The 16,527-nt window shown below is 38.3% G+C and overlaps 1 protein-coding gene across 1 annotated transcript in view; it reads left to right on the top strand.

The window, feature by feature from the left end:
• AACS (acetoacetyl-CoA synthetase) overlaps positions 1 to 13,726 on the top strand; it is a 102,149-nt gene extending 88,423 nt beyond the window's left edge. Inside the window, exons 16-18 of the mRNA XM_075833471.1 lie at positions 7,072 to 7,130; positions 7,764 to 7,966; positions 13,195 to 13,726. Of these exons, the coding sequence (XP_075689586.1) occupies positions 7,072 to 7,130; positions 7,764 to 7,966; positions 13,195 to 13,332 (400 nt within the window). The 3' untranslated portion in view covers positions 13,333 to 13,726. The remainder of the gene's footprint in view (positions 1 to 7,071; positions 7,131 to 7,763; positions 7,967 to 13,194) is intronic.
• The last annotated feature ends 2,801 nt before the right edge of the window (positions 13,727 to 16,527 follow it).

The following is a 16,527-nucleotide window of genomic DNA, read 5'->3' as shown; positions in this document are numbered from 1 at the left end:
AATATGATTGTGTATGCCATATAAATGTATAAGACATAATATATAGAAAGAGAAATAATAATTAAAATAAAATAATAATAATTAAAAATAATAATAATAGAAAATAATAGTGATAATCATTAATAATTAATAATAAATAAATAATAAATAATAATAATAGAATACCGCTTAGTTGTGATGATATATGTATACCTAATGAAAAATAATAATAGAAAATAATAGTGATAATCATTAATAATTAATAATAAATAATAGATAATAGAATACCGCTTAGTTGTGATGATATATGTATACCTTCGTCATTAGAAAAGAACTAGAATTATTAAAACATTTTACTTTTGTGACTGGATGTAAATATTAGGATATCTCAATAAAATTAATGTATAAAAATTAATATAATAAGATTAATATAGACATTACATTACAACGTATCAATAAAATTGATAATTTAAAAATAATAAAATACAATAAATAAAAAATAGATTAAAAAATAGATTAAAGGGTTGGATGCGCTGATATTAGTCCAACGCAGACTCCGCAATATCATTAAGGCCATTGGGGTATAAGGTCACCAGTTTATATATCCAAAAATTTTCTCTTTGTTTTAATCTAATAAATCTATTAGATATATCAAGGGGTATTTTTTCAATGGGAGTCACGGTGATAGAGTCAAAGTTGCATTTATGTTCAGTAGCACAGTGGCGGGACACGCTATGTTTTTCAAACCCAGTCCTAACATTGAATCTATGTTTATTAACCCTACATCTAAGGGTTTGGGTGGTACGACCCACATATTGTTGATCACACGTGCATTGTAAAAGGTAGATGACGTAGTCACTACCACAATTGAGAAAACTTTTTATCGGAAACCTTTCATTCGTAATCATGGAAGTGAAATGCGTTTTTTTGTTTGCAATGTTTAGACAACAAAGACATCTAGATTTGCCACAACGATACGCCCCATTAATAATTAATGATGTTTTTGGAGGGTCTTGAGTAATTTTATGCAATTTGCTTGGCGCTATCAAATTTCTTAGCGTTTTTGCCCTTCTATATGTGATCTTTGGCTTGATGGGAAGGATACTTTTCATAAATTGGTCATTTGTTAGAATGTGCCAATGCTTCAGAAGTATAGTATTAATTAGTTTGCTCCCTTTATTAAAAGTGGTGATAAAATTACAATTAAAATCGGTCGGTTTCACAACAGCTTGCGCTTTGGGGTTGATACACTCAGATTGTGTTAACGCCTTTGCTCTAGACTCTAGATGTAGGGTTAATAAACATAGATTCAATGTTAGGACTGGGTTTGAAAAACATAGCGTGTCCCGCCACTGTGCTACTGAACATAAATGCAACTTTGACTCTATCACCGTGACTCCCATTGAAAAAATACCCCTTGATATATCTAATAGATTTATTAGATTAAAACAAAGAGAAAATTTTTGGATATATAAACTGGTGACCTTATACCCCAATGGCCTTAATGATATTGCGGAGTCTGCGTTGGACTAATATCAGCGCATCCAACCCTTTAATCTATTTTTTAATCTATTTTTTATTTATTGTATTTTATTATTTTTAAATTATCAATTTTATTGATACGTTGTAATGTAATGTCTATATTAATCTTATTATATTAATTTTTATACATTAATTTTATTGAGATATCCTAATATTTACATCCAGTCACAAAAGTAAAATGTTTTAATAATTCTAGTTCTTTTCTAATGACGAAGGTATACATATATCATCACAACTAAGCGGTATTCTATTATCTATTATTTATTATTAATTATTAATGATTATCACTATTATTTTCTATTATTATTTTTCATTAGGTATACATATATCATCACAACTAAGCGGTATTCTATTATTATTATTTATTATTTATTTATTATTAATTATTAATGATTATCACTATTATTTTCTATTATTATTATTTTTAATTATTATTATTTTATTTTAATTATTATTTCTCTTTCTATATATTATGTCTTATACATTTATATGGCATACACAATCATATTTCAGTCCTATATATTTTTTTATTTTTATAATGCAATTAGGTGATATGCTTCTATTAGCTGCTCATCTAACTAATTGTATTGTTCCCCACATCGAACCTGTTCGGCCCTTTAGCTGTTAGTGTTCTTCATGACTTCATTATTTATATTATAATAGCATCTCTCAGTATTTCTATCATACTTATAATAAACTTATACCTTGTTGCTTCTATCTTTGGCCACTTATGACTGATTGTAACGAAAACATTTTTAGCGAAACTTTCTCACTGCGCTGTTGCGCTTCACTATGCGTTCCAACATAGTTTCCCTTCTCTTCCGGTTTGTCTGTGTTTACAGGTTACTATGACAACGCGCTACTATGCGCTATATTAGGATCTCGTACTATTAGGATCTCGTACAAATAAAACATTCTCTAGACATCGTACTATCTCACCATCCCCCTGACAACTCCATATCATCTATCCCTTTCATATACCACATATAAAACACTTGTATAAACAATATGTTATTTGTACTAAATGCCGATAATCATTTTGGTTCAGGAACTGAACGGATTAGTTTGCTCATAGACTTACTATACTAAATGTGACATCTAATAACATGTACTATCTGTTAGCAACTCATTTGTTATTGCATTCACCCCATTTTTTCATTTTGTTTTATGTTCTTTATGTTATGACATTTGCTGAACTTTGACCTGCTGATTTTGGCGGTTTTTCTGGCCAGGAGGCTGGTCTGAACTGGCCCAATGAGCTTGATTTCAATTTTGTACATTTGTGTATATATATGTGTCCTCTGTACTATCCCCTTGATATGCCTGATGAAGATGCCAGTCCGGTATCGAAACGCGTAGCATCCATCGTTATTAAACTAATTACATTAAGCAGCGCCGTGTATCCCGTTTTTTCCTCCTTATCTCTACTGATCTTAGAGCAGTCTGCTAAATACAGCTGGGGGTCAGAAAACATTCGCACCCCAGCTGTTTAACCGTTTGATCGGCGAATCCCTCTGCAGTCAGCCCTGGGGACCTAGAAAGGACCTCAAGGCTGTTTGTTCATTTTGCCTGCTGTTAGGCCACACTATGTGCTGCCCTAACAGCAGCCTGCGTCATAGTGACACAGTGTAATGTATTAGTATACAAGAGTATGCTAATACATTATAAGTGAAAAATAGAGTTTTAAATAAAGTTAGCCCTTAATGGGATTTAAAAAAAAGTAACAAAAATAAATAAATAAATAAAAATTGTCCCACAAAAAAAGTCCTTATTTTGCATAAAATATATTTTATTGCCCCTACATTAAATAGGAACAAAAAACGTACACATATTCGGTATCTACACGATCGTAATAACCTGAAGAATTAAACGAACAGGTTATTTAGCATGAAATGTGAACGGGATAAAAAATAAACAAGAATAACTGTGCAGGGTATCGCTTTTTCCTATATTCAGGCCGTGAAAATTATTTTCTTCTATCCTCAAACTGCAAAAAAAAATAATAATACAATTTCTCCCACATAAAATAAGGCCTCATATTGCCATGTCCATGAAAAAAATAAAAAAAAGTTCTGGCTGCTGAAAGGCAGAGAGTTAAAAAAAATAAAAATTGTAGCTGGTCAGGCCCGGTCATTAAGGGGTTAACATTCCTATTGTTTAATCTTCTATTGTCCATAGAGTAGTAAGGAAGGTTCCTACTCCTTCCAGACACAGCATTGTAAAGAGGAGGGAGGGAGAATGACTGATCTCCTGGGTCACATAGAGAAGATTTCTTTATAGATTTCTCAGTCTTGATATTAGACAGAATAGGGTCATGGAGAAGAGAATATTAATGGGGGAGTTGCTGAGATTTTTTTTTTTATGTTCTCGTGTATTTTCTGTTTTCCTATTCCTTTAAACAAGGGCACAATGTTTTATGTTTTTCTTCAATCAGGTTTTTATTGAAATTTTTATACATTTTAAAGACAAAATTAACACAGATACACCTATTATTGAAACAAGAGGGTTGTGGGCCCAATGTGCTACTTCACAGGTTTGACTTACATAACGCCCTTAGAAGAGGCCCTAAGTAGCTTCCTCGGTCTTCACCCTTTAACCCCCATACGGGGATCTGGACTTCGAATCGAGGAAACTACCAGGTCGCTACCTCTTGAGGTGGTCCCGTTGTCGGTAGTGGCTGGCCGAGCAGACAAGGATACAATAGTGCCATACAACGATGATACAGGCACTGGCAGATGATACCTTGGCAGACGAGTGTGGATCAGAAGAAACCGTTCATAACCGGTAGTAAGCCTCAAACGCGTCTCAGGTAGTTAAATACTGACTGGCAGTAGATAGCAGAATGCAGCCTGATGGCGGGTAACAGGATACGGACTGATACGGCTGGATACAGGCTGGTAGCAGATAGCGAGGTGCGGACTGGAATCGGGATGCAAACAGTAACCTTTTGCAAGACACAACTAGGTTGCACCGAAGTTGCTCAGGCACCAGGTGATCTGAGGAGGTGCCTTTAAATAGTCCTGAAGCAACAATGATTGGATTGGGGGTTTTCGAATCGCGTGCTAAGGAATCCTGCCTCGAGCAGGAGAGAAGGTGTGGCCACAGTGAGGATTTAGCCGCCGGCGACCACAAACATTAGTAGGGCCAGGCCACCGGCGAGGCAGGTAGGCGACCTGGCAGCGGGGACCGCCACCAGAAACGGCACCGACCGCCGGTATTAAGCCTATCCCGAACAGGTCAATCCCCTACCTCTTGTGAGACCACCAAATAAATATGGAATTATATCAGAAACGTGTCACTTACTACCATTATAGGCATAAATCAGATAATTATACATAAAGCAAATACTAACACTGTGCTAATTATATTTGAGGGAGTACCATATAGAGACCATGAGTTGACAACAATAAGTGAATTGAGCCCCTGTTTAGGAGGACTTACATTGAGATCATGCGAGTATCTAGTAAAGCCTGGGTAGGTAGGTTGGGAATGTCTATCAATATCTCACAGATCAAATTGAAATTTGAATATACAATTGCAATTCAGGTATAATCCCCCTTAATCGTATCATTCATCTTGGAGAAGAATTCCTGTATAGTAGGGGGGGCTGTGTTGTATCCAATGGGCTGCAATATTTTTCTGTGCTTAAAATGGCATCCTTTGAATACCTAAGGCACTAAATTTCTTTAATTCCAAATCGAGTATGCCTAGAAGGCATATCCTTAAGTTTGTTGGTATATCAACACTATACACTCCCTTTGCAGCTCCAGAGGCAAAGACAAAATCTAAAATTGAGTGTTATGATATGAGCGTAGAAGTATTTCTACTTTGTGGCTCAAAGGCATGCCTCAATTGTAAAAACTTATAAAAAATATCCATGTGGGAGATCATCATTTTTTTGAATTTGGTGAAGTTGTAAATTGCCCATTGGATTGAACTTGATCCAAGAATATTATTATTTTTTTTCTACCAGGGTGAGATGCCCTCAAGTCAAAATATTTCTAGTAATTTAAGATTACACCATAACGGTGTATATGATGTAAAGCCAGATATCTGCCGCAGCTCTTTCACTTTATCCCCAACCTTTACCATTAAATTAAAGGTGGGGAATGATTGTTGGCCTCCTACCAATCCTGTCTCTAGAGTAGTAATATGAGGTTGGTGCCCTGTTATGTGAGTCATTAATCCTCCATTAATTCTCAGCCCATCTTTGGCTTCAGCCCTTAACCTGTTGAAGTTGGGAGGCCAGGAAATGTGTCGACCTAGGTCAAGTCCGTGAACCTCCAAGAATTAGTAGAAAGGAGCAGCACCACGCTTGTCCATTGAATGGGACTGTGCATTAATACCAAACACGGACCATGGACAGGAGTTGCTCTTTTGCTGGAAAATATCTGATCTTTATTTTTACAATCTTATACAACCCCTTTAATCCCCTTCCACACTCTATGCCACACATGATGCTCACAGCCTGTCTTTGGACTTGCTTCTGTCTACTCCCTCACTTGCCATAGACCTTACTATACGACCGAGGGTTTCGATAACAGGTCTGCTTTTTATAACAGCTTTTTGTTGTTTACTCGTAGCTGATTAAATTTTTTAGGTGGTTACTATACTTTGGGCATGACCCCATTCTTACTTCCCTGCACTAATTATAGATATCAGTGCAGGACTTGGATGATACATATGGGGGTCCTCTAGTGTCGAGCCACTGTATGGCTTGCATTTCTATGAAGGGCCTTTTGTGCTTGGCACCATTATGGGGGGGGGGGGGGGTATTGTGTGCTTAGCACTGTTATGATGGATGAGTTCTATTTTAAGCAAGTTAATCTAGGAAACTAGGCAAAATTGCTACTGTGTATTGCCTTTTGCAGACCATGACTGGTATTCTCTTTTGTGCTCTTTGAATCCCTTTGTCATGCACCACCCCCTCACGCCCTGCACTAGGCATAACACCATTCATCCGTTTTACCCAGATTACTTCTCTTAAAGAGGTATTTCCATCAGACAGATTTTCGACATATCCATAGGATTTACTATAGTTACCTATAGGTTCGGCACTCGAGAGAGAAGGAAATGAGGTGGAGAGGTATGTATGTGGCTCTCTCCATTGTAGTTTATGGGAAATGCTCAGCTGTCTTTGTAACGCCCATAAACTACAATGGAGGTGGCTTCATGCATGTCAGCAACTTTGTCTCTTCTTATCTGGAGTGTAAGTTGGGAGCTGGGGACTCCCATTCTCCTAATAGGTAGTATTCACTCCTGTTCATATGCCATATGTGTCGTGTGGGAATACCCCTTTAAGTGGCACAATCTGATGATCTGGCATTCGGACAAGAAAATATATAGTGTGTGTGGGTATAATATACTCCAGAGGAGTATGGAGATTCAGCAGTGGCACCTGTAGCTAAGCAAGAGGCCAAACATTTTCAAGTTTCCCTTTTAAAAGTGTGGGGGGGGGGGGGACGACTTTTTTTTACCACAGTGCAAATATTGTACATATCTCTTTTTATAGTTGTAACCATTTAATGCCTCATTCCTTTTATTTTGCAGTGATGGAACATTGAATCCAAATGGGGTACGATTTGGCAGCTCAGAAATCTACAATATAGGTAGGAATATCCAGTTTGCAATATGAATATTTCTGGAGGCCCTACAACCAGTGAATAGGTTAATTTTCTACATAATAGTAAAGAGAAGGTTGTAAAATAAGAAACTGTCAGAATTTTAAGTGGGAAGAAATGACTAATGTGTAGCCAAGATTTGTAATGCAGAAGTTCACTACTGGGACTTGCTAATTAAACACATTTTCCGCATTCGCCTGCTGACTGGCTATACTAACAAAGCCATTATTACGTCTCCTGAATGGATACAGATTAGACTCCCACTGCTCCCCTCCAATTCCCCCTTACGTGTCTCCATCAGACATTAACTGCTGCTTATTACTGGGGTTTAGAGGATAGATCAGGTCATGCAGTCATTATAGGGAAAACCTCATTGAGCTGTAACTGCATTCTAAGTAGTGGGAAAGCCAAGCGTAGAAAAGTTCAGAGACATTTGAAAGTACCATATAAGAGAATAAACTAATGCGATAAAGTTATTTGCATTAACGTAAGCGTAAAATTGAGTGGGTTTTATTGCACATAAAAGACAAAGTATGTTCATACAATATATTGATGAGAAGGACATACTGTAAGCTGCAATCATGTGGATCTGTAATAAAAGTTGACTTTGTCTTGTTGCAGTTGAATCATTTGAAGATGTCTCGGACAGCCTGTGTATCCCTCAGTACAATAAAGATGGGGAAGAAAGGGTTATTCTTTTTCTTAAAATGAACAATAACTGCACCTTTAACAATGATCTGGTGAAAAGGATAAAAGATTCTATCCGTGTAGCGTTGTCTGCCAGACACGTGCCATCCTTGATCCTTGAAACAAAAGGCATTCCGGTAAGTAGATCACCACTGAATTTATTGTAACAAACTGCATGAGGGATTAGAGGTTCATGCTAACATTTGTAAACTACAATTATTTTAATTTTGTAAACTGAATGTTTATGCCAGCTGAGTTTTAGTGCCCAGAACAGAGCTGCCGGAATACTAAACTCCATTTACTGTTGTGTTCTAATCCTTTAGCACTCTGTGGTCTAGGTTAAGTAGGCTTCCACGTCAATAATATTTTTATCAAGAACTTAGCACTCCAATGGAGTTTGCAAAAAAAAATTGTTGTTTATTTTCCATATAATAGGTAGTAAATCAAATAAGGTTTCAGTCTTAATTCACACCTTCATAAGACACTACAAATAACGTGATTCAAAATTAAATTAGCGTACAGTTGACACATTAGTAAATCAGAAACATACATACATTTTGTACATATTAACATATATACATATCCTCCTTTGTCCTAGAGGAGATATGATGAAACCATTACATGGGTGTAACACTATATTGTTGTAACACATTTTTTACAGTATACAAGTGGTTATAGTAGATAGATCCATAGGAAGTCACATGAAGTGGGGAGAGATAGGGGCGAACACTTTCTAGATACAACCATAAGAAGACAATAGGTGTATCCGTTTCTAGAGTGCTATAATAAGGTTAATCTGATATATCTGATATATCCATTAGTATATAGTGAGTACCTGTTCCTAAGGTAATGCAACACTCACTGTGTTCTAATTTCCTTGGTGTCCAATGGCTGAGTACAACAATTTTTGTTGCCCAATAATTTATTTAGCATCCCCAGTTTTAAGTATTGGTTCAGGGCCATTACCCGTAGAGTTCAGCAGGAACTGGTACTTGCTCTTGGTCTGGCAATTATTAGGACCTTAGTGGAGTATGAAGGTATTAGTTGAGCACTGTACAGTGCTGTTATTTAGGCACTGTATTACACATGCCACTGTTATTTGGACACTAAAAGGCCTTTTTGGCCAGAATTACACACAGTATTGATACAGTTTTTGTGGCAGTTTTTGAGCCAAACGCAGAAGTGGACACACAAGAAAGGAGATGCATCAGTCTTTATACATGTCCTTCTGTCACGGACACTGGGTTTGTGGACCCACTAGGCCGCTCCGCCGTAGCGGGGAGGCAGCTAACCAGGTCACAGTCTATGCGAAAGTAAAATGGCAGACAGTAATGCTTGGGTATCTGAAATAGTCCGGGCGGTTACTGTGGCTTCAGCATGGATGGAGGCAGGTGCGGCAAGTGGCGCCAGACGTGGCGGGCAGTATCCGATGAGCGGTAGACACTTGACGTGGCAGATGGCACTTGATGTGGCAGATGGCACTTGACGTGGCAGATGGCACTTGGCGTGGCAGAAGACACTTGAACGCGGGTAGGCACAGGAACAATACGGTATACAGGAACGGTAACAGGGCACGGGTAACAGCTGGAACGGGAGACACTAAGGGACCATTTGCGAGACAGACTGGGAAAGACTAACAACGCTCAGGCAAGGATTAGAAGGCCAGGGGCCTTCTTATAGACCAGGAAATCGTGGCAGTTGATGATGATGACGATTTCCTAATTGCGCGCGCTGGCCCTTTAAGGCCGGGCACGAGCGTGCGCGCGCACCCTACGGGACCCAGCCAGACGGGGCGGAAGTGAGCGCTGGCATCTCCTAGGAGGGAGACGGAGGCCAGTGCTCACAGATCCATGGCTGCGGGCGTCGGGAGGTGAGTAAACACGACGGCCCGCGGCCATGGGCGCTACACCTTCCTTTTGTATCCACTTCTAGCTTTGGCTCGAAAAACGGAGTCAAAACTGTGTGTGTGATCCTGGCCTTAAGGCCTTTTTATTTTGGCACTAAATTGCTCTAAAGTAGAGGGAAAAAGTCTTTCCTTTACACATGTCCTCCCTTGAGGAATTACTCCTGGTCTTGGCAAGAAAAAATAAATGTATCATGTCTGCGCTGTGTATACCCTCTGGGTTTTTCTTTCTTGAACTCCTGCACTTCTCATAAAATGAAGCCTTCAATGATTCAGTGCATTTTTTTAATGTCTGTTTAAAGAAAAAGAAAAAAAAGAATTGTGATTGCCAATACATGTTATTGGGGAGTAGACATGGACGGGGGTATCAACAACACTTCTGTCAGGAGTAAATAACACAAGGAACAATTTCCCTGCTCCTGTTTCAGTTTTGCAGCTCTTCTGTTGTGCCCACAGGCACTCAGCAAACTTCAGCTTTTAAGATAATTATGTTCTGGCACATAATTCATAAAGCCGGGTATTTATAGATATAAATGGTTTCTTGCTATTGCACACGGTCTGCCAGCACTGATAGGGTTAATATGTCCAAAGGAGAATGAAAAAAAAAACTACCAAGCAAAATGTTGTGAAAGTTTGGAAAAGAATTGTGACCTTGAATGATTATAGAACTGCCAAGTTTCATCATGATCTGAGTCTTTTTTCCCATAAGTCATAAGCATCTGAAAAACAGGATTTAACATAATGCTGCCTCGCTAGATTTAATGTAAGGAACGAGGAGCTTGGCAGAGAACAGCGCAGACTGAGTTAAGCTTTCTCTAATGTATCTGTGGGATAGAGAATGTCTTGATTTCTGCCTGCTTCATAACTTTCTACTTTACGTTCTTCACTTTGGGAGGTCCCAGGTGAATTTTTCAGTATCTCACATGATTTCTTTTCAGCTTTTTACCATTTTTTTCTCTTGAAAACGAATTATGTATGTGTCTTAAATGTACTACTTTACTTCTAGATGGTATTTTAAGAGGTTTTTTTCTCGGTGTAATTTTCAATATTGTTTTAAACAGAGAAGAGAGCAGCATATTTTATACGTCTGCCGGGAAGGGTAATTGGTAGAAAATGATGCTTCGTTTCATAGGAAAGCACCTTGTTAGAGAAGTATAGGGGCTGCTAATGAACATACCACTTGATAGTTTTTGATTTGTTCATCTTTGTTATGTACATCCATATCCACATCTTTTTCTAAAGCAAATATTTCCAGCCCAGAATCTAGTGCAGTGGATTATGTCATTGTGCTGACCTTGTCTATACACTGTGCTAAACAGCACTGTATCGCTATGTTCACACATATTGGCTTACCTAAAGGACAATTTTTTTAAATTATTATTATTATTTTTTTAAGAATCCGGGGCAGAAATCCACGCAAGTGGATTTGCCCCATTGTATTTCAGTGTGGTTAATCCCTTTGCTTTTGCGTGTGAAATTTATGAACATTAAAATCCGCAGTGCGTTCATTATTCCGAGCTGAGATTTTTTTTTTTTGCTGCATGTGAATGGGGTTACAAAAACCCTATTCATTTGCATTGGATGCGCAATGTCAGCCAGTATGGTTGAGGATTTAAGCACAGAAGTCTTCATCAAATCCTGTGTGAACATGGCCTTTGTGTTCTAAAAAACATATATTGGGAGTGCAACACAATGTGCACTGTGTGATTGATAAGTTACGCCTTATTATGTAACATGACTTTATTCACATTGGTGCTCTCAAAATCTGTTCTGTCCATCATTATTAAATGGTCACTGTAGTTTCAACAAATGTTGCATGAATCCATAGAACATGCGAATATAAGATACTTTGTAATATATCGTATTATGGAGAACTGCCTCTTTCTCAACTTATGAGACCCCCCACCCACCCACCCTCTACACTGATTCACTTCTAAAATTCTTCTTGAGAGACGGGATAAATTATTAGCTCACTAATATCAGATCAGGTTACATGCTGCCCATAGAAGTCTATGAAAAGGGGAGGGAGCTGTTGGAGGGAGACAGAGGCAGAGAGACACAGAGACACTGCTGCAGCTTCTGTTAAATGTTCTATCTCACCCCAGTGCTGGATTCACAGCTACCCTGCTCAGTACTACAGTATGATGTCCTCTATACTGCTGCTGTTTTCGGAGGGTGTGCTACAGAGAGCTAGGGGAGCAGGATCTCCAGTGCAGAAACACTAAAAAACGGAATACTAAAAGGTACAGAGCCTACTTTCAAGACAATTATAGGTTACATACAAATTATTTTTCACCCACTTCCACCAGGTATTGCTGGTTTAATAGGTCAAATGCTGGTGACAGGTTCCCTTTAAAGCTATAGATCATTCTAAAAACTAAAAACCCTATATAGGTATTTTGGTTGGGTCCCTCAGCTTGTACATCTAGTCTTGCCAGACCCTACACGATATAGAACTCTGTCAGAGTATCTGAGTTGTCAGTTACCTGTTACATAGAGAAGCCACTAAATCTAAATGTGGTAAATACTGTTTCATGTAAACACGTGAACTTGACAATAGAAACTTTATAGAGTTTTCTGTGGATCAAAAATAAATCTTTAAATAAAAAATGCTAAAATAATAAGCTTCTTAATGAGGACATTCGAGGACATACTAAAACACTCCTGACTGGTGTTTTAGTAAATGTTTGTATTCCCCATGAAAAAACAATTCTGGGTCATATTTTTTTTGAACTCTCCATTATACTATTCCTCTGTTATTCCTCCTAGAAATGTATGAATAAATTGACAACTGGGTGTTACCATTCCCCTTGTCAAATGAGCGTGTCCCTACACATTCTCTGTCAGCACTGATTGGTCATTATCATTCTGTTCAGGGACACACCCCAACTGGTGACACCCAGTTGTCAATATATTCATAAATTTCTAGGCAGAATAACAGAGGAATGGCACAATGTAGAGTTCTAAGAGAATAAGCTTTAGAATTGTTATTTCCTGGCTAATACAAGCATTTACTAAAACAGACATGTCAGCAGAGATGACTGGTCCTCTTTAATATATTTTACTTTCTCACCATTCCATTGCAGGTGCTGTTCTGGTCTTCCACCCCATGTCTGTTTATCTGTCTTCGTAATAACATGTCATTCATAGGGATGACATATCATGTGAGAGGGCTGGCCAGTCACGGTCTGCTGTAGTGATGACATTGTGGTTGACACATCACTGCAGCAGCCTGTCATTTGGCCCGCTCATGTGAAAGTCAATTTACTGCATCGGTTTACATGCATGAAAGATGAGCCCAAGTGGCAGAACTACCACAATGCTAAAATGAGAGAAATAAAAAGATAAAAATCACCATTTAATAGTAAACAATGTTTTCACTGAATAATTTTTTTAAATATTTTTTTAAACCATACACATGTGTTGTGTAATATGAAATAATCTTTTTTTTTTTTTCCCCAGTATACTATCAGTGGGAAGAAGGTAGAAGTTGCCGTAAAACAAATCATCGCAGGCAAGGAAGTAGCACACCGTGGGGCTTTCTCTAACCCACAATCCCTGGACTTGTATTGTGATATTCCAGAGTTACAGAATTACTGAGCACCGTACATAAGAGACTGTATGTGTGATGTGTACATATTCATGACGATAATGTGCATATACTTTGTGTCGATGGATCAGGCTTCGTCTTCAACATGGAAATTTAGTATAATGGGAAAAAAATATAATCTGTCTGTCACTTACCTGTCCTGTTCATGGCATTTCAGAAGCCAATGTCATACTACTTAATATTGTAAAAATGAGGCCAGTTTTTTTTCTTCCATCCAAGGGCATGTAGCCTTTAGTGTATAACATGTATAAGGTTTAGCCTATATGGCATGCAAATAGAATTTACTTGAACACCTCAATAGCCATATATTGGTGCATTTGACACCCAGCACTTTATGGCTGATAATAATAAATTTAGGATATAAAAGGACCTGTTTAGCCTGTACGCCTTAGAATATCATTTACTGTATGGTACTTCAGGTCCGAGCGGCTCTAAGTTCTGATCTATTCTGGTGTCAATTCACATGAGGCTTCCTGTGCAACACGGCTTGTTATTGGTAGAAAGTTCTTTATTTGATCATTTAAGCAGATCCTTTCTCCTCCTATGATTCTACATATTAGATGTTCTAGTATGTGAAATATAAAGCTAATAATAATTGTGCCGCCTTCAGGCAACAGTAGGTTAGTTATCACACTAAAATGTACAACATTCTGTTTTCTCCGTCTGTAGAGTGCAGGGCATCGAGCAATGGAGTTATCCTCTTACCAAGGTGCTTTTCAGCGGTTACAATACTGCAATATAGCTTTCTGACAGTAGAATCATTTTAAGGAATTTTCCTTTAAGGCATTTACTATATGACAGTGAATTATATATTTTTTTCCATTCACTGATCTGTTTGATAAACAAATGCCCTGTTGTCCTGCATCTAAGAAAGCTGCAAACCTCTTAATGTAACACCAGCTTAGATCAAGGGGCAAGAACATGGTTGTTCTCACTTTTTATCCCACACTGATGTAAATCTTAATGGCAGATTACATTTAAAACCATAAACCACTTGTTTTCTATGTATTGTATGAAAAAGGTACTGCATTGTGTCAAGGTGAGTCTATCGTGTCAGAGGAACCTCTAAAACATTCCATTTTGTATGGATCGCCTACAGATGACTGGCAATGACTGCTCCTTTCTAAATTTAGATGAGGGACTGCGCTCCGGCGAAGTGTAAAGCACTATAATACTTAATGTGTGAACTTGTGCATTTATTCTGCAATGTTTCTATTTTGATTTCTACGGCTACAGACCTGAGGTAGTGCAATGCAATGATTTTATTTGTATTTTTTGTTTTACCAAAGACCATCTATTTCTTCTATATACTGATGTGTTTGCGTTACTGTGAGATTTCCTTGTTTACAGGTTTTACAAAATTGTACCTCTATGGTTTAGGCAGATGTGGGTGATACAGGATGACTCTTATTATGCCAAACCCAAGTGCACTACTGCATCCGGCTGCTTATTGGTCAGTCCAGGTGTTATTTTTGTGTAACTTTCCAGTAGCCGATCTTCTAGCTGCTTCCTCGCTGTTACAGTGAGCGGTTCCAGGTATTTGTTACTGTGTGCAGTTGTGGCTGCACTCCCTACTGCCTACGTAACTTGGGAAAGTTTGTGAATAGCTTTCAATGTAACAAATCAGAAGACTGGAAAACCAATTTTTAGATGTATACATTCTAGGATATTCCAAAAATATAAAATAAAGCAAAACAATGCAATGTCATGTTCTTGGCAAGTTAAAGATCAGGTCAAACCGATGATATTTGTTGCTTTTAAAGTCATGTTGCATATTATATTTTGCATTTTCTCTTTATACCATTATATGATTGCTTTTAAATGTTACAAAACATTTTATATTTGTATTTTATCTTTCTTGTTGATAGCAACATATTTTTACAATTTTGATTTACAGTGTGAGAATACATTGTATGTATATTAAACGGTGTAGAAGTCCCTTGCAGTGATCGTTTGTTCATTGTTTTTAAATGGTTTGGTTCTTGCAATCAATAAATTCGGTATAATCCTATAACATGAAACAATTGGCAGTGGTATGTGTCTTTTTTTTTTTAGTAGAAAAATAATATTGTTAAAATTTTCCCTCAGATTTGGTGTAAATGCCCTAACAGGACAAATTACACTTTTTTTGTAATTTCATCTTGATTTCAGGGAATAGCCTGACCACTAGTACAATGAATTGACATTATCATAGGCATTTATAATGCCGTAAGATTAGGTTATTCGACCTGTATCTGGGCCGGAACGTGTGCTCATATTGCGCTCGTGTGAAACTGGCCTTAAAGGGACACTCCGGCCAAAACTAAACTTTCCCATGTGTACCATTATGGTATTCCGTGTGTCAGTCTCTCACCTGTTGTTTTTCTTGTTGCTTCTTTCTCTATATATCAGACTGGGATGGTTGCTTAGCAGCAGTGTGAATCCGGCTCGGTGACACGCTTTCTCTACTTGAGGCCCCATGCACACAAACGTAAAAACGCCCGTAATTACGGGCCGTAATTACGGTACGTTTTTACGGGCCCATGGACTTCTATTGGCCACGGGTACCTCCCCGTATGCTTACGGGAAGGTGCCCGTGCCGTTAAAAAATATAGAACATGTCCTATTTCAGGCCGTAATTACGGCACGGGCAGGCCCATTGAAGTCTATGGGGCTCCCGTAATTACGGGTGACTACGTGTGTGAACCCGTAATTACGGGAGCGTTGCTAGGCGACGTCAGTAAATAGTCACTGTCCAGGGTGCTGAAAGAGTTAAACGATTGGCAGTAACTCTTTCAGCACCTTGGACAGTGACTTCTGATCACAATATAGATCAACGTGTAAAAAAAAAAAAAGACGTTCATGCTTACCCAGATCTCCCTGCTTCTTCCTCCAGTCCGGCCTCCTGGGATGACGTTTCAGCCCATGTGACCGCTGCAGCCAATCACAGGCCAATCACAGGCTGCAGCGGTCACATGGACTGCCGCCTCATCCAGGGAGGTCGGACTGGATGTCAAGTGAGGGACGCGTCACCAAGACAACGGCCGGCTAAGTATGAATTTCTTTTACTTTTACTACGGAAAGGGCTGTCCCTTCTCTTTATCCTGCACTGATAGAGAGAAGGGGCTGCCGATTAATGCAGTGCAATTTTGCAGCGAAAACATTCCCGTAAATACGGGTGGAATACTGGTCGAATACGTGTGACC

The sequence above is a fragment of the Rhinoderma darwinii genome, chromosome 1 (assembly GCF_050947455.1).
Source record: "Rhinoderma darwinii isolate aRhiDar2 chromosome 1, aRhiDar2.hap1, whole genome shotgun sequence".
In the NCBI taxonomy this organism is placed as follows: Eukaryota; Metazoa; Chordata; class Amphibia; order Anura; family Rhinodermatidae; genus Rhinoderma; species Rhinoderma darwinii.
Note: the sequence above shows the minus strand (reverse complement) of the source record. Positions and strands in the feature narration are given on the sequence as shown.